Source organism: Malus domestica, chromosome 08, assembly GCF_042453785.1.
Source record: "Malus domestica chromosome 08, GDT2T_hap1".
In the NCBI taxonomy this organism is placed as follows: domain Eukaryota; kingdom Viridiplantae; phylum Streptophyta; class Magnoliopsida; order Rosales; family Rosaceae; genus Malus; species Malus domestica.
Window position 1 is genome coordinate 11,878,847 of NC_091668.1, and position 27,758 is coordinate 11,906,604.

Genomic DNA, 27,758 nt, shown 5'->3' on the forward strand with positions numbered 1-27,758 from the left:
CACAACCTAAACTTTGCTGCAAATTATTGAGATCCAATGCATTTTTAATCTAGAGGCTAGTCTTGTTGAAATGAACAGTGTGAGGGTAAAATAAATTATGAGTTCTAACCCAAAAGTAACTTTTATTCCTTCAATGATTTTCCAAAATTATAAGCCGAGATTATTAAAAAAGGATTCTAATCTAATTTTTTTTGGGTAATTTTTTTAAAAAATAAAATTTATGTAGATTATGCTAATTTCTTTTTACGAACATTCCAACTTCAAAATATTTAAATTTTGATAAATAATAAAAAATCATTAAACCTACCTTATAAAACATGAAAGTTATAGAAATCATAGGGTGACTGATATTCAAGATATTTGGTTGGGTTTCTGTTAAATTCCTCTGTGGAACAACATGGAAAACTCTTTTTACACATATGAAATAGATGAAACATAAAAGTCATGGAACACATGAATAGCATTTCTAAGAATATGAAACACATACCCATCCATCTAACATAAAAGTGGTGGAACACATATGAATAGCGTTTCTAATAATATGCTTAATCCTTCCTTTTAATAAAATGCTTCAATCTTTTCTTGTAATAATATGCTTTAATGTTTAACCACTAAATAAAACACTGAATTAAAAGATTAATAAATGATAGTTAAAAGAGTGCATAAAAATCACAACAACTACTAATACAAATGATAATTTAAGCACTAAATAAAGATTAATAAAGAAAAACTGAAAGAATCGTGAGAAAAGTGAATTTTATTTGAATGTTTGAACAAATACATGAAAGAGTGCAAAGTCGATACCAAGAACACTAAACGCTATACCCTATCAGATCAGATAACATGAAAAACGTAGAGCTAGAGAAAGAAAGGGTTATCACAGTCAAAGTACGACACATTTGCTAGTTGGAGAAACATATCGTACACTTGTGTAAACTATAGTTCTTCAACTTATAGCCAATGTATTCAAAAATTAAAATGTTATTTTTTACGAAGACAATTAAGATGATCTGTTTTTGTAATCTAATTTTCTTTCTTCCTTGCACTGTGTAACCAGAGCTCCATCAACAATTTAATATCAGTGTACCATCGAATATGGCAAGTAATATGTACATGTCGTATCAAGTAATAAGTTTATCTCATTAGATGTTATTATATACATCATTTGACACATCATGTAAATATATTAATGTGGTATAAATATGTGAACTCTCTAAAGTTACCCATCTTATTAACTTATCCGAGCAATAAATTAATATATATATATATATATATATTGGCAATAAAAATTGGAATTTGTTTTGCTTCTACATGCAATTTTGATGCATCAATGTCGTCGTTTTCATATGATGCTCCAATCTCTCTCTTATTAACCTAACCCACAGGGCCACACCTCTCTCATTCTCATCTCTTCTTCTTCACCGACTCTTTCTCCTTCTCTCTCCTTCTGTAAGCCTTTCCCCTCTGCTCGCTCACTCTCATCTCCGATGGCCACCGCAACTGAAATAGAGACCGATGATGAGGGCGAAGACAACGACAAAAATGGACTAAAGCCACATTTTGGAATGAGCTTGGGGGTAGGTAAGTCAATTTCATGTTTTCTTTCTTTTTGTTAATAATTTTTCAGTTCATTGTTTTTTTTTTCTTTAACCCATCCAGAAAACCAGCCAAACCTTCTCTCCCCCACTTTTTTTCTCAAAATCATGTCTCCCTCCTTATAAAATCCACACAGCAGTGGGAGAGTTCTAAGACCATCTCCAATGGTGGCTTATAACCTAAAAATATTTAGTTCAGAAAATTTAGGTTTTAGCCCAGAAACAGTTTTTCTGCTCCAGTCATTTTGCCCTAAAATTTTAGCCTTAAATTATTAAAGAATGGATTAAGGCTATTTTTTAAATTAACTTAAAAAAAAATTATGTAGATTATCCTAAATTAAATATATGAACATTTTACCTTAAAAATATTTAAATTCCGATAAATTTTGAAAAATCACTAAATCAATACATGAAAATCATGATAAACCACATAAACTTAATACAAACGATATTTAATAAAGCACATAAACGTAATACAAATGACAATTAATAAACCACATAAACTTTAAAAAAAAAACAAAAAGACAATTAATAAACCACTTAAACTTTAAAAAACAAAAAACAAAAAGACAATTAATAAACCACATAAACTTAATACAATCGAAAACTCATAAACTTAATAATGATATCCACCATCTTGACTTGGTGATGGACTTAGGTGATAGTCTTGAGATGAATCGTCATCTTGAAATATACTCCTTGTGGCACTCCTTCGTAAAATGTCATTTTGCTTACCACGTAAGTATTTCTTCCTCTTTGGAGTGTATTTGTCGAGGTCCTCCATCATCAAATTAATTTCGAACCTTTCTTGCTTCCTATCCCCTTGTTCCTTAATGGCCAAACGCATTTGGGCCGATTCTTCTTGCCGAGAGATATGGTTTTCATTCATTCTTACCATTCCGCTAGCAAATTGTGCACGTATCGGATCTTGGGATTTCCTTTTTCTCTTTGCTTCCTTTTGCTTATCTCTACCCGGGGGCCTTGTAAAAGAAGCTGGGGTCATTTGTTCGACACCTTCATTGTCAGCAAAATTCACACCCTCATTGACATCATTTGGGGGTGGGGCTTCACTATGAAACAATCTTCCCCATTGTTGATCCACATCGGTTCCCCACCTTGGACAATCCTTGAGGATGTTCCAAGCATGATGCAACGTAAAAGTTTGATTTTTTGGTGTAGTTCTTGTCTTGTAAATTGTCATTGCTTTGTCACCCTATGCAACAAATATATAAAAACAATTAGTTGCAAAATACTATTATGTACATGACAAATAAAATATCAACAAAGAAACTCACAATTTATGAGGCGCCCCTTCCACTAGGCATGTCAACCATGGCTCTCTCCAAGCTTCATTTCCACAAAGTGCACGCTTTGTTGATAATCTTCCACCGATCATAAACACCACCAACTTCCCTTTGACCGGCGTTGGAGTTTTTATAGAACTTATCAACGATTTTACCCCACAAAACCTTTCTATTTTGATTCGTGCCGACGACACCATCTTCGCTAATAGAAATCCATGCCAAACATAAAGCAATATCTTCGTCAAAGGTCCAATTACGACCTCTAACTTGCTCTTTTGCCATCTTGAAAATTTTGGAGATGAGAAGAAATAATAGAAAGAAAAATTGGAAGAATTGTAGGAGAAAATTGAGTTTTGTGTGGATGTTTGAACAAATACATAGGTAACTTATAGAGTTTTTGGTTCAATTTTAAGTTAAATAATGTTTTTAAATTATTTTAGCCGTTGGATTTAAATTTGGACCGTTAGATCTTTTTTTTACCGTTAGATTTGATTATATTCGATCTAAGTCGTTAGATTCAATAAATATATAAATATAAAAAAAAAATTTGAATGCGGACCGTTGGATTAACCAACGGTCCAATTAAATTGGCCGTTGGATGAACAAAAGTAGCTGTTGGGCTACAGTAAGGCTGACAGCATAGGGGACCAACCCACGTGGGTGGGCCTTCGGTTGGAAAAAAAAGGGCGCGTGAGGTGCGTTGGGGGACTGGGTTTTAGGGTGTGGTCTTCACAACCCACTTTTCACTCTCACCCGTGGGTCCTATTTTATTTTGTGTGCTAAATTATGGCTGGTATTTGCCTTCTTTTTAGGTTTTAAGTTTTAGGTTTGGTTTAGGTTTTGGGTTGGAGTGGGTTTGGGGGGGGGGGGGGAGGGGGGAAGGGGAATTTTGAGTTATAAGCCACTATTGGAGATGGTCTAAGGAGGTTGGGTGCGAGCTGGGGTGGATCCAATATAGTTGAGCGGGATTTGATCTTGGGTGGGCTGTGGTTGGAGGTGATGGATGAGTAGTGAGTCACTAGTGACTAGTGAGGAAAGGCCGGCCCATGCCTAGTGCAGGCAAGGTACTGTTCAGGGCTTAATAAAATCATTAGTGACTAGTGAGGAAGGGGAATTTTAGGTTATAAGCCACCATTGGAGATGGTCTAAGGAGGTTGGGTGCGAGCTGGGGTGGATCCAATATAGTTGAGCGGGATTTGATCTTGGGTGGGCTGTGGTTAGAGGTGATGGATAAGTAGTGAGTCACTAGTGACTAGTGAGGAAGTAGGGCCGACCCATGCCTAGTGCGGGCAGGCTACTGTTCGGGGCTCAAAAAAAAATTAAGGGCACCAAAATTATTAGTGTGACATATTTATATACGTTTTCATAAGAGTATAAATTTATAAAATTTGGTTTAATGATAAATAAATTTAACTAGAACCGGTGATTTTTTTTGAAATTAATGAGGAGGTCTTGGGTTCAAAACACCATGTGTGCTTATTTAAATTCCAATTTTTACAAATTTATTTTCATAATAGTACAAATTTATAAAATTTGACTAAATTATCAAAAGTTTAATTAGAAGCAATGGTTTTTGTATTTAAAATAAACGAGAGGTTCTAAGTTCGAAATGTTATGTGCATGTTTATATTTTTTCAATTTTGACGAATTTTTGTTTGATTGTTAATTTATTTTTAATTACTAGCTAGTAAGTAATTATGTGGGTTGCTATTTTTAAACATTTGTTCCAATTCAAGACTAAATTGTAAATCATATAACGTGTCATCAAAATGTTTAATTTGGTGCCCATTCATTACTTAAACCTTAAAGACTCAAAAATATCATTTGGGAACTTTAACGAAAAGCTCATGGTACTGTTCACTTTAACGAAAAACCATATTTTTACACTAAAAAGTCAATAGTAGTACTATTCACTTTACCCTTTATTTTGTCCTTATTATTAAAACTCTAAGTTTCCAAGCCATTTTCATTAGTTTTTTTTAATTTTTTTTAGTCTTATATTGAAGAGGTTAGTAAATAAGAAGAAAAAAAACACATGATTTGTGTAAAAACATTTTAAAAGTTCAGATGGAAGACAAAACTCATAACCTATCTATTTATAAGCTTGAAGTTTTTGGTTTCCTTCTCTCGATACAAAATAAATTAGTTTTTCCGTATTTCTAAATTACTGAGTTTTAAGTGATTTTCTAAATATAATTTTATTGATGTCTTATGTGTAAAAACAAATATTTTTTTTAAACGAAGTGAGGTCACATTTTTTAACGTTGCCCCGAATCTCAAAAATATCAGGACCGGCCATGTGAGGAAGACGTCAGGTTAGAGGTGGTACGTGATGGAGTAGATGGCGGTAGGGAGGTGGTGGTTGGTTGGGGCAGGGTTTGAAGAGACGTTGTCTTCCATTTAAAACAAACCACCTGATTTTTATTCACCAATTTCTAGATTAGTTTTTTTTTTATTTTTTTTTTATTTTTCTATGTCATGGTTTACACTAAAAAAACAAAAATGTTAATTTTAGCCCAATTCTTATAGCGTACTTTAGTGAAAGCCTAATAATTTGAGAAAAACCTGGACGTGGACTAGATATAAGTTTATGAGGAAGGTACGTAAACTATTGGTGAGGCATGAAGTTTTGTGAGTGCAGAAAGTCAAAAGCAATGCTAATGGATATCAAATACATAGCTCATGTTGATAATTCTAGAAAGGTAAGGCACTAGCATGCCAAAAATACAACAGAAGAATGATCAAAACGTGAGAAAGCATTGATTCAAACAATTTTTTTTTTGAAACAGCAGCTAAATACAACAGAAGAATGATCAAAACGTGAGAAAACATTGATTCAAACAATTTTTTTTTGAAACAGCAGCTAAATCTTTGGGATGTTGTATACCCGATTTCATTTTCTTTCAATGACAATTTTTTGCAATTTGTAATGCGCAGCTAACTCCTAGGCTTGTATAGAATTTTAATCTGCAATTTGTTCTTTCGGTTGGCAAATGGAGCAACTCAACCAATAAAAAACTGAGAAAATAGAACAGAAACTGCCCAGGACAATAATGACAAAAGCCAACAGATCATGCAACTTGCAACATGGGTAGCAATTTGGTTGTCAGAGATGAACCTTAAAAATGTGTATTTATACCAGTCGAGGGAGATTGTAAAAATATATGTCAGACAAGTTCAATTGTTATAATTAGACAAATTACAAAGTGGGATTGCTCGAATCATATTTTGGATTATTTTAGTCACACCTAAAAAATTGCTCAACATTTTTAGTTACAAGCAATCCAAATTTTGAGCAAGACACTACATTATTCTTACCCAACACACTCTAACATAGTCTCGTAATGCTCGGTCTCGTGTCTATAATGGTTTACTGCATTGCCCTCCACAAGTCCACACCGATATATGGTCATAACTCGACTTCGTTTATTCTTATGATCAATAAGTTTTGTTTGTAAAAATAACATTGTTATATGATGTTACTAATTTACATAATATATGAGTTAGTTTACGATAAATTAATACTTTAGAATATAGCATTAAATGTTTAGATATTAACTTATGAGTACATAACTTGAATTGTTTGTCACTTAGTACTACGGTCCAGTGATATTCATCTTCATTGGTAAGTGAGAGATCTTAGGTTCGATTCCCACCAAAGGCGAATTTGAACCACATCATTACTAGCCCTTGTGAGACTAAGCACACCCCCTCTCCTTAGTGTAGATAATATCTATTCAAAAAAAAAAAAAAAAAAAAAAAAAAAAAACTTGAATTGCTTTACCAAAATATATAGTTTTATCAAGATGTTATCAGGTTATAAACACTGCATCACGATAAAATTTTATGTTAACATTTGCTTGCCTTTTCCCAAGTTTGATGGTGTTTCCTTTTCTGCTTCAAGTTTCTTATTCTCGGCTTGATAATGAACCATCCTTTTCGCTTCCTTGTACAGTCAAGAAATAGGAAGGACAAGAAGCTTAAAAGGCACACAAAGTTGAAACCAAAAAGAAGATAAAAATACAAACACCTGCAAGCAGCTTTTTTTCGGAAATATTTCTTAATGAGATGCCAATTTCCCAAGTCACCGTCAATGCGTCTCACACATTTAAAATCTAATGAAGGGCTAACAAATGGAAATATAATGCATGGAATGTACTGATACCATAATATATAGCAATTTTTTTTTCCTTTTATAACTAGAAATTCTAGTCATGTATGCTTGTTGCTTGAACAAGAAATACAAATATATGAATCGGTGTTCATGTGCTAGTTTAAATCTTGCTTGCAATGTAAAGAGACTGTTGCAACATGTCAAGTTGTTTTTGGTAATCATTGTCCCTTTGGAAAGCATAGCCGAACCATTTCGAAAAACAAGTTTTACTCATATCCGCCTTTTATATTCTACATTTGTTGGATATATGTCAACAATCTGTTATTTAATTATATATATGCTAATAAACAATAAATGCGAATATAAAAATGAACAACGAAATAAATTTAAACAAAACAATTGAAAATCGAGGCTTGTGTACCGCAATGTCTTTGAAACAGAAATTTCATCCCTACTCAATGCTTATAGTTCTACAGACGTCTGCTTTACCAGGATTCAACGATCAAGTTAGAATTCCAGCACCGGAAAACTTAACTTCTGACGAATTTCTGTGTGGATCTCTGAGAAAGGATGTTTATGATTGTAGAAGAAGAATATTGATTTTTTGTGTTCTAAATATCATGCAGATAGATGTATATATAATAGAAGGATGCCTGTTCGCAACATGTATGAAAATGAGATGTGTCTGTTGGGAGACATCTTCTCCAGAGGGGTGCTTTGCTCTATATTCTTTCTGAACTCTTCAGACTTCATCTGAAAGGATGAGTCTGTTGGTAATAAATAATTAATTAAATTCGAAATCAATTAAAAATAATTAATTAAATCCGAAAATAATTAATTAAATAATTTAATTATTAGAGCCTGAGCCCCAAGGCTTAAGGTCCATCTTTTGATTAATTAATTAATTAATTAAATATATTAATTATAATTATTAATTAGTAATTAGTAATTAATTATAATTAATTGCACCCCAAAGCCCCCAAGGGTGAGCCCAATTTTATTCTCCAGGAATATTACTTCAATCACTTTCTGTAAAGGACAAAGCTTTATAAAGTGATAAAATCTTTTGGGAATGGTCAATGTGGGATAAAGAAATTTCTACTCAAACTATTCAAATTTCCAACAACATTTTCTTCAAGATCAAATATAGTTGGTTTAATGGTTGCGATGCTTCAAAAGGAGGATGTAAAACTCATTTAGGCTTGTAGGTGTTTTAGCACGTTCTTTGGTTGTTTAGGATTTGGCCATGTCTTATACGTTTCACAGTTCATTGTGCAACTTTTGTCTAAATATTACACTGTTGTCTGGTTACAAAGCTTAGGATGCCTCTAACGGGTTGAAAACAACAGAAACCCGAATTTTGGGCCTATGTCATCTTCAAGGGATGTATTTCGGGTGCGAAAAATGAAATTTTGCGCTGAAGTCGGTATTTGGGTTTGCAACATCCTCGGATGGATGAGGAAAGTAAGCCCAAGTTTGGGGTTGAGGTGATTTTAAAAAAAGTTCCTATGAAAAAAAGATGGGAGTGTTTTTGATGTTTGGTAAACTTAAAAAAAAAAAGCTTATTTTGGAAGTTGCTGTGAGAATAAGCTGAAATCAAAGGAAAAAGCTGAAGCTGCAATTTGTAGCTTCGGAAAACTGGCTTTTTTTCAAAGCACACAGAACTACAGTGCTCCTTTAATGAAAAGATCCACTATCAGACTGCTTTTTTTTTCAAAAGCACTTTTACAAAAAAGTTTACCAAACACTCTGCTGATTTATTTAACAGCCGCTTATTCTCACAGTACAGCCGTTTATTCTCACAGCAACTTTTTTTCAAAGCACAGCAATATCAAACCAGCCCTAAGTGGGTCGAGGGCCTCAACTTGCAGCAACAGCACGTAAAAGCAGAGAAGGACGAGTTCCGTGTCCGAAGCAACGGGTGCGGGCTAGCGCACAGCATGCAGCTGGCACGCGCTACTAATTTATGATCCCGCGCTCAACTACATTGCTTTCCAACGGGTTTTTATTATATAGCCCAGATTTTTTTAACGTTGCAATACAATGGTCAGTTTTGATATATTTTTTTTCAACGGTTATTTTTTAAATTTAATGTCTCAAATCTAATTTAATCAATTTAACGGTAGAAAAAGAAGGATCCAACAACTCAAATTTACACGTAATGGTCAAAATAATATTATTAATCAAATCTAACACCAAAACTCATCCAAACTTTATAAATACCCATCCATTTGTAAAATATTTCAACAATTTTTTTTTTCAGACTTAACATTTTTTACATTAAAATGTTCGTAAAAATAAAACAAGATAGATTATACAAAAGCTAATTAAAAAGTTATTAGGAAAAAAAATTAAAAATACAAAATTTTAACAAATTATAAAGTTGGAGAAAAAAAACGACTAACCTTCTATATATAAATGAGTAGCTGAAAATATAAGGCTAATTTTGCGCCTTGGATGCATTGTAGACTACTAGACTTGTTTTATGAAGTGTAGTGAGAACTGTTATTTTATAAAATACAGGCTCAAGACCCTTTTTTTTTTAATAAGTGTTATTACCTATACTAAGAAAATTGGATGAGCTTAACTGCACAATGACTTAGGAATAATATGGTTCAAATTTGTTTTTTACGATAATTAAATATGAGATCTTTCACTTACAAATAAAAAAGAATATCACTATAGTTCTAAGTGGAAAGAACCAAGACATTTTAAGTGCATGTGACATAAAATTTTACTTTCGCTCGCTCGTCCAGTTTCAATTTCATCAAACCTAGTCCACGTGGTTTCCAATATGTTTTAATTTGAGGAACTTTGATGATTTCTTGTCAAATTTGGATGGGAAAACTAGAAGGACCAAATTTGATAAAAATTTATCCAAACTAAATGGACAAAAAACGTTTTAAATTAATAGGAAAATATGCACCCTCGCTCATCTCATAATAAATTAATAGACACGCACTCCACCCATCATCCCGTAATAAAAACAGTTTATTTTTTAAGATTATGGTTCAAAACAAAACACATGCCAAGTGAAGGAAAATTCCGATCAAATTATGGATGAAAAAAAAAGACAGGATTAAACAGGAAATCATAATGTGGTGGCCAGGTAGAATGGGCACTCTCTGTTCGTAAATAATATTGTTTGTTGAAAAAAAAAAAAAAAACCACTATTTAACCCACTGGCACGTTTGTCAAAAAATCCTTAATTTGAAGTTGGGTGCAATATAGGCCCTGTAAATTAACCCTAGAAAGGTAACATCTGGTAAAAATTTAGGCGGGAAAACCCTTGAAATACACAACCTTTCACCCCAAAAACATTCACTGCCCACCCGCACCTCTCCCTCTTCTCCTACCTCTCTCGCTCCGTTTCCTCACTATCCCCTCTCTCTCTCCCAACGTGTCTTCGTCCGTCAGGTATGGCCGGGGTTCGCCGGAGACGGGCGGCGAACGACGTCGTCGAAGGAGAAACCCGATCGCCGAAGAAAGACGAACAAGTCGTGGTTTTGGACGAAGATCCTCTGAAAGCCACGGTCGCGAGGCTTCGCGGACGATGGGAACTGGCCTCCGTCCTCAACTTCTTGATCGTAAGATCCTATTTTGTTGGTTTGGTTTTGTATTTTAATTTTTTTTGGGATTTAATTTTGTTTTATTTTTATTTTTAGTAATATTATTGTTGTTTTTTGGTAGGTTTTTGAGCCAGTGATTGGGAAGGCTGCTAGATTATCAGCTGAAGAAATCGAGATGGGTTTGATAAAACCGAACTCACTTGCTCAGCTTCACATTGCTCTGTTGAAGGTGTTTGATCTTTTTATCTTCTATATTTGTTTGTTTTAGGGCGAGAAATTGCATCTAGTGGTTTATTTTGATTTTCTTACTATCGAATTTTTGTTCAAAAATGTTTCTGGATTCGATAGAATCGCACCATCGATGGATTGCACTAGGTCATGGGTTGGTTCAATGTGATATACTTATGATAATTATACGATTTGATTCCTAAATTATATATTGCTGCACCTGCATGGTTTCTGTTTAGTAGTGCTGTTTCAAAGCTTAAGTTAAATTCTAAGTTGAACGGCCCCATATTATTTCTTTCAAGGGTTTGTGGCTGATTTTGTTTACCCAATTTAAATATCTTAGGTGATTCTTTCTCTGTTTAGAGTATGACTGTTGAACGAATAGTCGGGTTGGGGGAAGACATATTTGAAGTCGGGTTTTTATTACTTGTGGAGATTTTTTGATTAAGAAACAAACATAATGGTCTTTGCAAACTGGTAGGAACACGTCGATTTCAGAAGTCATAAAAGGAAACAACTTGATTTGTTTTCAGCATCTGAAATCCATGCATATGTGAACTATATCACTCTGTTTATTTTCTCTCCTTTTCCAATGTGATCATCTTCTTCTCACTACTTTGACGACCTGTTTCTTGCCAGGGAATACCACCTGTAAGTAAAACATTGGATGGCTTGGAAGATGCGTGGGTGACTGTGCTTTGTAAGAAACTTGCTCCTTGGTGGCAATGGGTGAGTTGTTCTAAACTTTGGTAGTTTTACTGCTTTTACACCCTTTTGTTGTTTAGTGTGTATAACCTACAGGGATATATTTTCTCTTCATTGCAGATTGCTGAAGGGGAAATTCCGCTACTGGCAGCTAAAGGGTATTGACAACGAGTTTGTTTCTCTGTATTTAATGATCTGATTTCATTTTTTAAATAGACTACCATCTTTACCATTGTGCTGTTTGTGCAGAGACGAGATATCCCATTACAAGGAACTTGATCCAACAAAACATTTACTACTCTTAAAAGCACTCTGTGAACTCCGAGCTAAAGTAATAAGTCCTTATTTTTTATGTGCTCCTTATTTTTTATGTGTAGGTAGTTTAACATGCTTTTTAACCATTTGATCACCTAAGTTTACTTTTACAATTGTGTTGTTTCTGCTTGTTGATATAAATTCCTTTTGTTCCCAGCAAGATGATGTATTGGCTTATATTAATGTTAATCTGAAACAAGGAACTGAGGTTTCTTTCTTCCGCAAAGATAAGATAGGAGGAGATCGAAAAGGAACTACCTATTGGTAATCTATTGATATGCTATGAACTTATGTCTTCAATGAACGATTGGCTGTAATACTAGTTACTACATTCATGACAGGTATGAAGGAAATGCAACTGTTGGCCATAGGTTATACAAGGAAGTAATTGTCCTTGAGTCGAAGGCAAAAGCTAGGGGAAAAGGAAACCTGCCAAGTATTAGTTTTCAGTGGGAGACACTGGCAACCAATCTCAAGGAATTTCGTAAAGTTCTTGTAAGCAAAATTCTTATATATTCCAAGATTAGAATCCATATTAAATTGTTGGTGGAACTCTTATTAACTAAGTATTCTCATTCGTTATATGAGTACTTTTGATAACATTTTGTTTCCATAAATAAAATTCTTCCTCTGCTGTAATTGTAGGATGAATTCTCATCAAGCAAAGTTGCCGCCAAAGTTGCTATTGCTAGGACTATTGAATCCGATGTTATTCCTGCTCTTGAGAAACTTCAGCAGGTTAATTTTTGCAATCCTTTTTTGGCTGTTAATTTTAAGACTTGGGGTGCCATCATTAGCAGTGAACCTTATTTGATAGCTTATGCTTACACAGTCGTTTGTTATTGATACCAAAAACGATTGTGTTATGCAGAAGAAAGAAAAGGAACTAAGAAAGAAACAAAGGCTAGAAAGGCAACTGAATGATTCGAGAAATTCTTATGCTGCTGGAACCATTCGTACCACTCGCACCCGTAGGGCTGTCAGCTACACATTTGGTATGATGCAAATTTATTTGGTTTAGCTTCTCCCCAGCATGCGAAACAGATCGTGTTGAATTTTGATAACCTTATACATTTAAAGTCGGTCGTTCTGTAACTGGGTCACTGTTATACTCTAACTGATTGTTGTTAATACTATGTCTGAGAATTAGAGAATTTTCAGGGTATGCTTTGAACTTGTGAACTGATATTTTGATTTAATTATGTTGTCATCCATGGTTATGAGTTTATTCCGGATGAATGATGGTACGACCCTATACTTCCTTGTGTTCGGATTTTTTATCATTACAATCTAATAGAGATTTTATTTTAAATAACATGCAGATGAGTACGATCGGGCCATTCATGATGCTATAAAAGCAAAGTAAGTGCCATGCTTGCTTTCTTGAAAAATGTTTTCATCAGCATATGAAGGTTACTACTGAAAGGATGTTACAGTTCTGGAGTTAAGCAACACCTTTCAGAATGTTCTTTCTTGTCCATTTGCCACTCAACTTTTTATTGAATCTTTACACTTTATTGGGGTTCCTGCGTGTAACTGAATCTACTAGTTTGTTTCCACATTATATCGCTTATCTCTAACGACTGTCAACTCTACTTGTGGTTCAGTAAGAAAACTAGTGAAGAGAAAATGCAAGAAAACAAGCGTAGAAGAAGAAATGGTGCCTCAGAGGGAAACTCAGAAGATGGTTCGGACAAAAAAGGTGATTATATTAATGGCGACAACAATGATTCTGGCAAGAAGGATGAATCTGCAGGTAGTGACACTGCAAGCGACATGCTTGAAGAATTTTCTACTGATGACGATGATAAAAATTGGGGTGATCGTAGTGGCATGAAGGATGAAGACAACAGTGACCAGAGTGACTCTGGAAATTCTGAGACGGACAAGACCTGTGCTCAGACTGATGGTATTGCCCAAAAGCCAGTGGGCGTGCGCTGGAGTTCAAGACTAGCAGGAGACAGTAGCCATCTGGTCATGGACAACAGAAACTTGGTTACAAAGAATAGGTCCAGACAGAGACCTATCTGTAACTCTGCTCTTGATTCTGTTGTAATACCAGACTCCGATGATGAAAACTCGGAACACAAATGCAGTGAAAGAGCAGTGCATGAAGAATCACCGGTTACTGTTCCGGAATAGGTCAGTGAAAGCTAAAAGAAGTATTCTGAAGCAAAACATAATATGCAAATCAGTACAGTTTAAGGTGATTTTCCTCAATTTTGGTATTAGGGAGGAAATCTTTTTGGGAATCTCATGTTTGTAAATGCAGTAGGATGATGTAGTTTCTGCTAATTCCTTTGTTCAGATTTATCACAAAATCTGTTCGAATGCTATTTAAGTCTGCATCCTTGTCAATCAACTTAATTTATGCCAGATGATCATAATGATATCAAGAGATGTGATGCTATTTTCTAGATTTATGCACATTTTATGTTTACTCAAGTTATGCAGCAGTATTAGTTCTCTTATAAACGGACGTCCATTCTTTTAAGACTATTGTATTGATATCAATACAACAGAAGTGTTGGAATCTAAACGTCTTCACCCAAGTCGGTCAAAGGCACAATATATGGAATGCAAGTTCAGTGTGAATGGGGTGCAAATGAGATAGGGGTGAGGATTGAAGATCAAGAAGTATCAAAGAGTGAGTGCTTTCTCTTGGATTTGTCTTTCAAAAGAACGGAAAATTGGATGGTGATCTCAACCAAGGAACAAAATGCGGATAATATCGGCGATATATCGCCGATATTATCGGTTTTTCGCCGGACCGATATTTTAATAGGTATCTAAAGGGCTTTCGTCAAAATATCATGATATTATTGATAATATCGCAATATTTCTGAAATTATCGCGATATTTTTGGAATTGGGCTACTCGGAGAAGAACGCTGGAAATGGGTGTGCCGATTCTTTAGCTAATTTCGTCCCAAAAACCTTGCAAAAACACGATTAAGATCAAGATCTAAGCTATAGAGCAATTGAAAACACAACCACAATTCATATGCATGAATCAATCGAAGAGGTAAGAAGGTGAGGGACCGAGAGTTAACCTGACCATCGACGGCGATGGCAACGACGGCGACGACGAATGCGCTACCTTCGCCATAGTCCCCTTGAGCAGTACAAGCTCTCTGGATTTTGTTCACCAACGAGATCAGGTTCTCCATTCTTGGCTTAGGAAGTTGGTGGCGGCGGCGACGACTACGGCGTCAGAATCAGATCGCCTGGATCTAAGGCGCGCTCGAATCTTTGACGTTCAAAGACCTAGATTTGCGGTGGAGACAATGACGAGGGGCGAGGGGCGAGGTCTCTGTGCGTGTGTGTGGGAGACGATGACGATGACGAGGGGCGATGTCTCTGTGCGTGTGTGTGGGAGAAGGGAGAAGAGAGATCGAGAGATTTGTGTGTGTGTGTGGGAGAATGGAGAAGGGAGAGAAGAGAGAAGGATTGAAAGAGTGAGAGACCTCAGTCTCTGTCGGAGAGAAGAGAGAAGGATCGAGAGAGAGAGACCTCAGTCTCTGTCTGCGTGTGAATGTGTGTATGCGTGTGTGATCTGTGTGTGCGTGTGTGCTGGCGTGTGAGAGTCTGTGTGTGTGTGTGTGTGGGTGGCGTGTAAGAAAAAAAAGCATCTAAATAATTCAACTTTTACAGCTTTTACATGTACAATTTTTGATAGTCTGTGACTGTGTTTAAACTTCTTTCATTAATTACTACATATTTTCTACACTCACAATGTTTGCCAGCTCGCTATATAATCAACTTAAATCAGTTAAATCCATCATGCAATGCATTTCCTTCCAATTTTTTGTGATAAACTAATAGATAATTGACTAAATAAACATTCTGCAAAGTTTCAATAAAAATTTCCAAGTTTTTCTTACAATTTCCGTGGTTTCCATATTATTTTTATCGATATCGATAATATCTCGATATTTCCATCGATAATATCTCGATATTTCCATCGATATTTCCATGTTTCTAGACTACCGATATTTCCGATATTACCGATATTTAATACATTGATCTCAACCATAGATATAACATATAAGTTGGATAGATGAAGTAGAAGAGTGCATTCGGTGTCTTGTGCGACCGATGTATGCCATTAGAGTTGAAGGAGAAATTTTCTAGAATGACAATAAGGCCATCAATGCCTTATGGCATAAAAGGTTGGGGAGGTCACATGTAAAAAATGAGGGTAGCGGATATGAGAATACCCCATTGGATGTTTGGGCTGACGAGAAAGGACAAAATTAAAAACAAAGATATCCGAAGTAAACTAGGAGCTGCTCAATTGAAGGTAAGATGAGAGAAAACCAATTAGGTGATTTGAACATTTGAGCCGAAGACATACACATACTTTGGTTAGAATTATGAGACAGAGATTGAGGGAAATTTGTGGAGTAAGATCTAGAAAGACTTGAACAAAAAAAAAAAACTCTTAAGAAAAAACAGAGTACTTGAAACTAACAAAAAACTTGACACAAAATTGACCACAATATAGATGTTCCCACTTTGTAAACTAAGGCTTTGTTTTTATTCTTGTTGTAACGTATTCATGTTCCGGAGTTATTGACTTGACGTGCACGCACAAGTATCCATATTCCGGAGTTATTGACTTGACGTGCACGGGCGTGTGCAATTGATGTGAAGACGATAGCAACATATATTGATGCTTTCAGGTGATCCCTCCGTGTTAAAATGTGTTTGACGAAAAGTATGACGACACCCGCAAAGACAGCATGACGACATCCGCAAAATTTGTATGCTCCTTCGTGGAAAATGATTATCTCCGGATCCCTTCCTCCTAATCCACTAAGTTCGAAGATTCAGACCATTAAAATTTGATCCAACAATTACAAACATACGCTCACTTTAAAAGTTATAATAACTATAACCGTTTGATCAAATTTCAACGGTCCGGATTTCCAGACTTAGGGTCAACCCTTAGATATACGACACCATACATTCTTCAACTCCTGTCGTTTTACTGGAGGACAGTAAAACACTGGAAGGAAAGGAAACCCAAAGATAAATGAATACCACTACGATATCTGGTAAAAAACATACTACTCGTCTTTAACACCAACTTAAACGATAATTATGTTACAGTTAAACACCAAAACCATTGCTCATATAATCTTCATCCCCACTGCTATAGGATTCCATCCCATCACTGTCGTCGTCGTCATCCTCCTCTCCGTCCGTCACAATCTCCAGCATTCCACCTCCTGCCTCAAGGTCATCCACGATGAAATCTCCGTCGTCGTCGTCATCATCGTCACTCACGCTATCATCATCATCGCCATTGCTCATATCATCCATATCACTATCATCCCCATCCAGATCCGGGCCCAGTATGGGGTCCACGTCCCCATCGTCATCGTCTTCGGAATCCTCATCTTCTTCTTCACTCTCAGCATCATCGGGATCGGAATCATCGTCGGTCGGCCTTCGTCGACCAATTTCATAAACTCTAGCAGAGGCTAACATGTCATCTTGGTCGTCCATTGTGATCAACCCAACAAACGAATCAGTAGGTTCTGTTGCAAAGTCGAGGACACAACGATCAACCGGAATAGTGGCAATGTCAGAGTAGTTAACTGCGTCCACTGTGCGGAAAGCGGCAAAGAGTGGATGCTTTACGCGTCGGGTGTGAACTGCTGACATTACATCGTCAAGATTTCTTCTGAGGATTGCATAAATTACATCACCACGAGCATTGAAAGTTATTGTTGTTTGGTCTAACGAAGGTACACTTCTAAGGAGTCTAAATTTCCGGAGATCCCAGACTTCGGAGTTTATAATCACCTGTTGGATAATTACACTAATCAGAACAGAATTGATCAAGAAAGTGGAAGAATATGATAAAGTGAAATGGAAGTGCAGTTATACATACCTCATTCCCAGCAGGATGGAAGCCACCACCCCCATAATCCGTAAACTGATCAAAACGATGAATAGGGGTAGAAACCCGCCTGTCCCACAGCACCCCATTCCAAAGCAGCATTGTGTCTGAAGGGTTGAAATGTATTTGAGAGTAAACATGTCCACGACCTGTAGAGCTAGAAGATGTGTCAGACAGTTTCGATTCCAACTGGCTAGTTTGAATGTCATACAGGAGAATCTCTCTCTGAGTCAGCTCTGTTGATAGAGCAGCAAAAATATCCCCAAAATTGCTAAATCTTGCAGCCTTGCACCCTTCAAAGGAATGCATAGGCCCAGCAGAGACTGAAGATGCCTCCCACAACCTCACATCCTGGGCGCTTGATGAAAGCACAAGTTTGGTCTCACCAGAAAGACGCGACTGAACAAGCGTTACAGGAGACTGGTGGCTTGCACAACTCTCCAGTACATTGCTGCTATTGGAGTCAAAAATTTTGAGCTCTCCACCATGGCTGCCTACTGCAATGTGAGAGGAATCACTAAGAAAGGAAATGCATGTCAAAGGGGTACCAGAATCATCACGACAAGTTCTCCATGGTCGGAATCTACTGTAAACAAATTGACGGTCCTTACGATTACCGTGAACCCCACCATATATGTTTCTGAACTCACGCGTTCCAAACCGGGCTGTTACATTCGATGGGGCATCGAGGTTTCGTTTTGGTTCAGGACAAACATGGGGGTGTAAAAGAGAAAGTGGTGGAAGAGTGGTTATAGGTGCAGGACACTGGCGATGCTGGTGCTTCAAATACTGAATAACCACAGAGTCTAGAGTTAATCGCTCTGAGTTGCTTGGTTGAGGGTCACTCTGAAGCCCAAATTGGGAGGCAGGTGTTGCAAGGCCGACACTAGAACTACCATACTGGTTATCATCCTGATACTCTGATGGCAAATAAGCTGGTGTTGATCGACCATACTGATCTCTCAAGTTGGCAGTTGGGGTAGAGAATCCAACAGGATCAGTTAGTAGGCCACTCTTCCGCACCGTGGTAGGTGTAGGACAAACTGGAGACCGAAGTCCATGGTCGCCAGTGTGAAGGCGTTTCCCAGACAATAACAAACACCCAGGATCCTTCAGCTCAGATAATTTTCGTTTCATTGGCAAGCCAATGGGTGTCTTACTATGGGACTCGGTATCAGTGGTAGGTTTTGGCAGGGATACTGAAGGAGTTTCTGATGCATTTGCAGTAGCAGAAAACTGTTTTGCTGCACTAAAAACTTTCCTGGGCGATGTGAGGTGAGAGTCATGAGATTGATTCTTCGACTGTAGACCAAAATTAGGAGAGAAAACTAGAGGTTTTTTCTTCATATATGAGAAAGTAGGATCAAATTTTAATTCCTCATCCTTTGCAGTAATCTTTGATTTGTTTGTGAGAAACCCACTTGAGGTTCGACCAGAGGGCCACTGAATTTGTCCTGAAGGGGCTTCTTGTGTGGCTTGCTGAACAAGAGATGAGGGGGCAGCCAAAGATGGCAAAGGCATCAACTGAGCCTCTTTTAGCAAAGAGGCAGCTGTTGCGGCCAACCCAGATGCCTGAAGGTGTTCATGTATTAATAACAGTAGTTCCCTGAATTTTCAAGCATACATGCATGTACAGAGAGGAAAATTAGTAAGCAGAAAAATTCAAAAGCAATGAAGTTCCAATGAAGAATGGAAAAACAAAAGAAATCGCTCCATACTTGGAATGGTATGTGATAGGAGTGGCAGCCGCTATAGCTGCCCTTTCTAAGCGCCTCAATGTTGGCATAGCAGCATCAGTGGCAGCCAATGTGCTAGCTCGTCCCGAATTCGTCACAATCTACAAGAAAAAGTAATATGAAATGAGTTTAGACTATGAACTAATAAGTCAGTGGGACAAAGGGGAGGGGGCAAAAGAATATGGAATCAAATATATTCTTTGGATGTAAATTAAAGCCATTAACAAGTAATCCACAACCCCATATCGTTCTTAAAAACTAATTTTGATAGATTGGAACACTAGCACAAGAAGAGAAATGCTTACTGCAATAAGCTCAATTGCTGCCTGTGAAAGTTCAGCTTGCCACCTGCCTTGTTCAGTTCCGTTTGTCTGGTTACCTGAATCTCGAATCAGTTCTGATAGTTTCTTCCCAACCTAGAACATCAAATTGCACTTAGCAGCAGCTAGCACACAAAAATTGATTTATCACATAAGGTCCTAACTTCAGGCATTGACACAACAAAACCATAATTGAGATTTTGAAGACGATAACTTGATGGATACAGTGAAGAATTAACAATAAAAGGCTTCAATATGTTTGGAGTAAACTCTAAAGTATAAATTAGTCAGAAATAGTTATATCTGAGGTACAGGCCCAATCATGGCAAGACTGAGGATATAGTTCAAAAAGCCTTCAACTTGAACTAGTGAAGTGACAGAAAAATTGAGAAGTCATTTACCTGGAGTTTTGTCAATATATGGGCAATAGTATCGTCTCTGGCTAAACCAAGAAGGACTCGGCAAGCAAGTGCACGGAGACAGTCGAGTGCTGCGGGAGGAGAATATATACGGGGTTGGAGGAGATGCAGAAGAACCTTTATACCATTGTTGGCACGAACAGACTCCCTAGCTTGGCGATAGCCTTGCTCTAATTGTGCAGCCATACCTGCACAGCCTGCCCCAACTCCTAAAGATATTCGGCGATCCCCCACCAATCCTGAAGTTGGTGTGGCAGGAGCATGTGCGCTGCTACTGTTGAACTGTGTACCAGGGGCTGCAGTGGAGCCTCGATCTGCTACAGCTGATTCCCCAGAAGGACCAGTAGAGGGTTGGGCAGACTGCTGGCCTTGTGCAAGTATAGGTGATTTACAACTGATTGATGGTGGAGGACAAACAAGATTGACCAACACATTAAGTGCCGATTGAATGATCTGGGAAGATACAAATAGGTAATCGGATTAAATGCATTGATATAAGAAAAGTAACACATCAAAGTAAGAAACAAAGTCATAAGCAGGTCTTTACCTCGGCATCCACGTAGCTACCACCAACACTGGCTGCATCTAAAATGACAGCTATAGCAACACGATTATTGCTTACTGTTGAATTCACAATCATCTTGCGGCTGCTAGGGACCAATGTCACGATATGCAAAACACCTAATGCATATTGAAGTAAATCATGTAAATAACGCTCAACAGGTGGAGCCTGCAGAAAGAAAATCCAGGTATAATAAGACACGGAATATAAAGTGAAAAGGCAATAGGGCATACTGGAAGTTCATGTTGCAAGAATGTGGAATTCAATAAAACCTGGGCACAAATCTTGTGTGAGAGAGACTAAATGTAATATATTATACCTGGCATAACTCCAACATAGTAATATGTCCATTAGAACCCAAAAACTTATCGACTGCAGGCCAAGGAGTTCTCACAAATGCAGGACCCAGCTTTCGGTCCTTCTGTAGCTGCAGAAATACTGCATCCATAGCTTCATTACTGATGTCAAGTGGCTTGTAACCTGCCCTTACACTTGGAAGATTCCGAGCTGCACTTCGAGTGTTCTTATTTGGACGAATAGAATCCACAAGCATAATAAGATGTGCTCTGAAGTACTGCCGCAAAGCAACACAAGTGTGGTAAGCTATCTGTTTCTCTGATGAAGTCAGTACTTCTGCAGGTGACCTGTCATTCCGAAGTGATCCAGAACTTGGGAGTCCTAGTGCCCCAGAATTTACTCCAGATCTTACGGATGCAGCATCATTTAAAAGACCCAGTAATTTCTGTAAGCCATCATGAGCATCAAAAGCATCAAGTACTGCCCTGAAAACAAATGCAGCAGCAAAGAATAAGGCTGCATTTTTCCTGGCTTGATCCTGTGAGCACTCAAGAAGTTGAAGAGCTAATTCAACCACCTGGTAGACCACATCTGAAGGAAGAGCACAAACACGCTCCATTATTCCCTAAAAACATAAATAAGTCATCAGTCAAGATGAACAGAGTAGATGGATATCATCACCCTAAGCTGAAATCAGAACTCTTAACAGCTAAACTTCACAAGACATGTCATTACCTGGAGCGAGCCGATAGTAAATAAGCAAGAAGAAAGACCAAAGAAGGTTTGAGCAACCCTAGGAACAGCAAGAAGTTTCTGTATGCCACCCCTATCCACAAACAGGGCAGCAAATTTCCGGTGAGCAGCCAAAGCACAGATGAGCTTCATTACATCAGGCAAAAGCATAGCAACCTTTGAAGCCTCTCTATGTCTGGAATTTCGTTGCAATAATGCAAGACATACATCTACCCCCTTCTCATGCAGTACAGGTCCAAGAACTTCGACATATTCTCCTAAAGTCTCAAGACATTGAATACAATATTTTTCTCTCAACTGTGCAAGGGACTCAGCATCCAGGATGAAGTATTCTTCAGCATCTACATGGTTTTCCGGTTCTGTACTGCTTGAAGTCATTGATTCGGCATTGATGCCACTAGAGCTCCTGCCAATCCATAGAAAATATTATTGCCCTCTAAAAGAAGGATATTCTAGCACCTACAAGTCATATTTTTAATTTTTTAATTTTTTATGAATCATTAAAATTTTAAAAGTTGATACAAGTCTTCTTTATCGCCAAGAGGTACCTTACCTTGAAACTTCAACCGAATTGGCAGCATCAATGACAGTAGACGCTGCTCTTGAAGCGGCCAAAACTGCAGCTTCTTCATTATTTGTAGTTCCAAATTCCTGCATAATTAAGTGGCAAACAACTGAGAAGTGTAAGAAAAAAGAGACAAAATGGTTACAGAAAGTGACAGTAACATTTTTGTACCTCTAAAGCTGCACTTTTGACAACTTCAGCAGCAGCATCACCAGCAGCTTTGATTGCTTCTGCAGGTGCATTGGCTGCTCTAGCTTCAGCTTCTGCAGCTCTAACTGCTTTCTTTACTGGCTCAGAAATATCTTTACATCCAACTCTACAGTCCTGGAAGCAGTCATCGTTATCTGCCCTTTCCAAAAAGAAAACATCCTCACTCTTCCTAGAATCCGGTATTTTTTTCACATCTGAATTTTTTAGCGAACTCCTATCTTTAACGCTCCGTCCATGTCCCAATCGACTACCAGATCCTGGAGAGGTCAAGAGCTGTTCATTCTCTACAACTCCTTCATTGGTCCTTCCCTTCCCTCTAGATCTTGCCAATCCGCGGTTGGGTCTGCGCCTTGAGGAGTCATCTCTCCCAATTTCATCAAAATCTCCAGATTTCATCTTTCCATCAGCATCATTGATCTCAACCTCTTCAGCCAATCCATCAGGTGTTCTTCCACCATCAACCCATTGTTCTTCAACAAACGTTTGCCTACTGATACTTCTGACTTGATCCCCTTCAACAATCCGATCATCTAAACATCTCTCATCTGTTATCTTTGGATCATCAAAATGATTTGTTTCCAAACTCTGCCGAACCCTAGCACGACCTTCATCTCTACCTCTTATGCAAATAGCACCTGAGGTATTTTTACTCTCTGTTAAATGAGTAACATCCTTCTGAGTATTACTTGTCTCCCCCAAAACACGCACACGAAGATAACGCATAAGTTTGGCTGACAGCCCAGATGTCAACACATCTTCTACTACTGAACTGCCACTGGTTTCAATAACAATTAAGATATGTCAGCCAAACTAGTAAATAAGAAAAAAAATGAGGATGCAAAAATAAAGATATACTCCAAAAGCATACCCAGCCAAACATACAGCAAGAAGTCCTGTAGAATAGGTCTTTAGCATTTCAAAATCTGAGACCTCCTTCCCCCCCAAATCATGCTTCCAATTCTGATATTCAACCGATGAGATCGAAGTCTCATCCATCACCCAATCTTTTATTCTCTCCAAAACAGCATCTTCAAAAACATGAGGGTACTGTATCACATTTAGCCTTGTCAGATTGATAACAACCCATATTATTCATTTTTTAAGGAAAAACTATGATTAAATGAAAATCAACCATTACAAAGAAAAAAGGGTCTTACATTCCAGGTTAGTGAACAGGTTAAAAGCAGCCTTGCAGCAGCTGCTTGCACAGCAACAGAGTATCTTGTATCTGACAGGTATTTTGAAGATATTAATTCAAAGAAATCTTCATGTTCCTGTAAAAGAGAGAAAAAATTAGGACAGAAAGCTTTTTTTTCTTTTTTTTTTTAAACAAGTTACATTCCACTCATATGAATATATTATAGCAACCATCCTGAAGATATAAAAAGTAAAAGGTAATCATATGCCAAAACTAGTTACCCGGACTGAGGTCCCGAGCCGTCCAATGTAATGTGAAGCCCGACCATTGCTAGATGAATGACCATTCTCTTCCATGTATCTGCGTTAAATGAATTTTTTAACTCAATAATTATGGTTCAAAGAGAAATAAAAAAATTACACCAAGCATACATATAAGATATACAGAGTTATGCAACGACCAAAACAGTGAAAAGTCACCAAATGGTAAATATACATCCATCCAAAATATTCTGAGTAACGAAAATAATCATGATTACCACCAACATAATAGAATAACCATTTCCTTTAATTAAAAATCAATATTCTTTTCAGATCTCAAACTCTCCTTTCTGCATATGTACATATGCATAACCTATTAACATCAAATCAACCCAAAAGCATATTATGTAACTATTAATAGTTACCACCATTCTTGAAAAAGTCCACGTCTAACCACTCAATCACACCCTAGTGTAACTTCCCAAGTCGAAAGTTCATAATCTAGTGGACTTATTTCCAAATGTCTTTCCTTTGCTGAGACCGAGAGTACAAATTCAAAATCATCAGGAAAAGTTTAACTCATTAACTTCACATCTCAAAGACAGTTTCTTAAACTCACCCATCATTTTGGACTTGAAAAAACCCTAACGTCAAGATGCAACTACAATGCCACATCCTATACCGTCCTTAAACCCTAACTTCAACCACAGCAAATCATAGACAACCGTCAAGAAAAGTCTTCAAACGACACTTATGTCATACCACCAGCAGGCCATGCATTACTATGTAAAGTCGAGAAAGTATTGCTTACTAAGAAATGAAACTCACACTAAATGACAGTATGAGCTTTCGGAAAATTCACATTACTCACCAATTTCAACAAAACAGTAAGCAAATATATAATCGTACATAGGCCAACAAAAGTCATTAAAATACACACTCAATGCCCTTAAAACCCACAGCCTACAAATTAATCTAAAGCGAAAACCCAATACTTAAAGAAAATAACGAGAACAAGAAGAACAAGAAAATGCAAATTATATAGCACAGAGCAAATCATTACAAACCACTTGTATCGACAGACATCAATAAACACAATATAACTAAAATATTCGAAAGCTAAAAACGAAAGAGACGGTTCTAACCGAGACTCTTGAGTTTCAAGGAGCGAGGCAAGGGCGTGAAGAACAGTAGGACTAGGGTTATCAGGCGCGGCAGTGATCTTGTCCATAAGCTTCTGAGCCTTGGCAACCAATTCGTCGCCTTCATTCTTAACCTCCTCCTCCTCTTCCTCATCTTCTTCCTCCTCGCCTCCCTGAGATTGCGATTCTGGCGCTGCTGCCGGCGGAGGCGGTGGAGGTGGAACTGGCGTCCCGGGTTCGCCTTCCTCCCCTTGGCCTTGCCCTAAGTTCTGCTGCTCGTCCATGGCCGCCTCCATATCAAATACAGGGAATCCTAGAGAGAAAAAGTTGTAGAGAGAGAAGGGATTAACAATTGGAGATTGAATTAATATTTTTTTGTGTGTGTGAATTATGTACGTTATTGTGTTTTTTGAAATTGGAATTTCAGGGTTTGTGTTATTTATAATTCTGGAGTTTGCAGAGAGAGATGAAAAAGGAAGCAACGCAGTGAGTGTTCGTTTTTATAGAGGAGGAGAGAGAGGAAGGTCGAATAGGAAAGTTCCGGAAAGTACCCGACCCGATTATTTGGAGCCCTACCCTGCCGTTCCCGGCCGTTTGTTGGAGGACATTTTACTTTTGGGCTTTCTGTTTGGGCTTTTTTTGTCCAAAGGACATTTCCTTCTTTATTTTTATTTTTTATTTTCATATATGAATTGGATTAAACTTTACCACATCACTTATTGCATGTATTTTTTTTACTAATCTAAAATTTACCGCCACTTACTACTACAGTATAGTTGTATTACTCTTCACTTGTAAGTAAAAGGTCTAGGTTCGATTTTCGCCAATGACGAATTTGAACCACATTATTGCAAACTCATCGTGAGGCTTAGCCACTCCCCCACCTTTTAATATAGATAATATCGTTTGTTAGAAAGAAAAAACATTTACTACGTGGTGACGCCAATGTATTATTTGGAAAATCAAGATAAAACCACAGTCCATACAGTCCATACAAAATTATTATATCACTATGCATAATATGTCGTAAGAGAAGAACCGAAAGTTATTCAGTGCTCCGAACATGACAATGTAAGAGAAGAAAAATGTGCTCTTGCAGGAGTACCGACAACAACTCTTTAAATTTTTTGTTTTAAAAACATTTTTTTTTTTGTGAAAAAAAAAAAAATTTAGCTTAAGTAGAAGAGATTAGTAGAATGGTATGGGTCACGACATAAGAAGGTTGATTTGTAGGCCCAATGTTTCATTCAAAAAATGCCCAATATCAAAAGTGGGATGAGGCGGGAACATCTAAAAACGCACCGTTTTAGTGAAAACAAGCCTCACATCCACCAGAAGACCTCAGTCAGGCCATCTTCAACCGAATGATCTAGAGGGCCAGATGGCCGAAAATAGCCCGAAAACCGTCTCCAACCGAGGGCTAGACTAGAAGGCTCTGGAATCTGAGAGGGCCCCACGGAATCGGAGAGGGTTGGAAGGCTGGCGGCTTTTTTTTTTTAATGTTTTGTTATTTCTGTCGATTATAACCGACATGATTTCTTAAGAAAAAATTCAAATGAAATGGCTAGTAGCCGTTGCATTTTTTTTAACAGTTTTATTATTATTTTTTATTTACAAAATTTTTCATATAACTTCTATTTCACAAAATTTATTTCATTTTTTTTAAATTCCATTTTTTTCCTATAACTTCTATTTCACAAAATTTGTTTCATATTTTTTTTAAAATTCCATTTTTTTTCCTATAACTTCTATTTCACAAAATTTGTTTTTAAATAATAAATTATATTTGGCCCTCAGTTGGAGACGGTTTTTTGTGAAATGGCTAAAACAAGCCCTCTGACCCTCTGGCCCTCAGTTGGAAACAGAGGCAAATATGACCCCGTATTGTTCATTAAAATATTAATATCTTGAAGAATCGTTGAGGGTTAGAGGACTAAAACGAGCCCTCTGGCCAGTCATCGGTTGGAGATGGCCTCACATTCTTCTCCTTCAGAAAATCCACAAACCAGCAGAAAAAACATTCAAACATGAATTTCAAAACATTGGAAATTTGGAACTGGATTAAAGAAAAAAAATGTCTAAAACTTCCAAAAACTACGACATTCCAATGCTGCAATGCAAATATAAAATTCAGGGTAAGCCGTAAATCAACGCACATTCTTAAGGTTTTACATTGATCCACTGACTTGATAACTAAAACCGAAATCTAGAACAACAGTCTCATAGCGCCCTCTGGATTGCAAACACGCAGACCGGAGAAGCAACGTGCAAACACGAACAAGGCCAAGCTGTGAAACATAACCAAGCAAATCATCATCATTTTCTTGCGCTTTGGGTGACGCTTTTTAAGAGCATCAAGCTGCATCATTGCCCAATTATCATCAACAATGTCATCATCATCATTCATCAGAACATCCCTCTCTATCTCGAATGGTTCTAGTAACGTTACGTGCTGCCTTATACATCCCAAGCCAAGTGGCTGAACACACAAGCACAGAATGGCCGAGGATGTGTCATAAGGAGAAGCACGAAAGACCTTCCCTGCCACTGGTGATCCAAAAACTTTCTTGGAAAAAAGTGAAGAACAATGTAGCCCGCACCAAGTTTTCAGTTTCT

The 27,758-nt window shown here is 37.4% G+C and overlaps 2 protein-coding genes and 1 long non-coding RNA gene across 3 annotated transcripts; 2 read left to right on the plus strand and 1 right to left on the minus strand.

The window, feature by feature from the left end:
• Positions 1-1,417: 1,417 nt before the first annotated feature.
• LOC139198398 (uncharacterized) lies at positions 1,418-7,211 on the plus strand. The gene is made up of 2 exons (XR_011583856.1): positions 1,418-1,581; positions 6,855-7,211. It is a non-coding gene; the product is annotated as an uncharacterized lncRNA (long non-coding RNA).
• Positions 7,212-10,312: 3,101 nt separating this feature from the next.
• LOC103441367 (DDT domain-containing protein DDR4) lies at positions 10,313-14,247 on the plus strand. Its single transcript, XM_008380044.4, has 11 exons — positions 10,313-10,600; positions 10,704-10,811; positions 11,450-11,539; positions 11,636-11,673; positions 11,765-11,846; positions 11,988-12,094; positions 12,172-12,325; positions 12,476-12,568; positions 12,702-12,825; positions 13,153-13,192; positions 13,438-14,247. Exons 1-11 carry the CDS (start codon positions 10,433-10,435, stop codon positions 13,970-13,972), a joined length of 1,539 nt encoding a protein of 512 aa, XP_008378266.4. The 5' UTR covers positions 10,313-10,432; the 3' UTR covers positions 13,973-14,247.
• A 2,617-nt stretch (positions 14,248-16,864) lies between these two features.
• Positions 16,865-25,614, minus strand: LOC103441350 (DDB1- and CUL4-associated factor homolog 1). The gene is made up of 14 exons (XM_008380029.4): positions 25,146-25,614; positions 24,022-24,100; positions 23,760-23,876; positions 23,471-23,649; positions 22,564-23,377; positions 22,381-22,478; positions 21,810-22,233; positions 21,097-21,699; positions 20,763-20,945; positions 20,198-20,668; positions 19,782-19,892; positions 19,459-19,577; positions 17,732-19,346; positions 16,865-17,643 (listed from the first exon to the last, which is right to left on the minus strand). The coding sequence occupies exons 1-14, from the start codon at positions 25,436-25,438 to the stop codon at positions 16,945-16,947; spliced, it is 5,805 nt and encodes a 1,934-aa protein (XP_008378251.3). The 5' UTR covers positions 25,439-25,614; the 3' UTR covers positions 16,865-16,944.
• Between the last annotated feature and the right edge of the window lie 2,144 nt (positions 25,615-27,758).

Bases quoted from the DNA above. Each gene is read 5' to 3' on its own strand.
- LOC103441350 (XM_008380029.4), bottom strand. From the start codon at position 25,438: ATGGAGGCGGCCATGGACGAGCAGCAGAACTTAGGGCAAGGCCAAGGG. The intron at 23,650-23,759 runs GTAAGACCCTTT...AATGTGATACAG, and splicing joins CCTGTTCACTAACCTGGAAT to TACCCTCATGTTTTTGAAGA. The intron at 20,946-21,096 runs GTATAATATATT...TTCTTTCTGCAG, and splicing joins CTATGTTGGAGTTATGCCAG to GCTCCACCTGTTGAGCGTTA.
- LOC103441367 (XM_008380044.4), top strand. From the start codon at position 10,433: ATGGCCGGGGTTCGCCGGAGACGGGCGGCGAACGACGTCGTCGAAGGA. The intron at 10,601-10,703 runs GTAAGATCCTAT...GTTTTTTGGTAG, and splicing joins CCGTCCTCAACTTCTTGATC to GTTTTTGAGCCAGTGATTGG. The intron at 12,826-13,152 runs GTATGATGCAAA...AATAACATGCAG, and splicing joins GGCTGTCAGCTACACATTTG to ATGAGTACGATCGGGCCATT.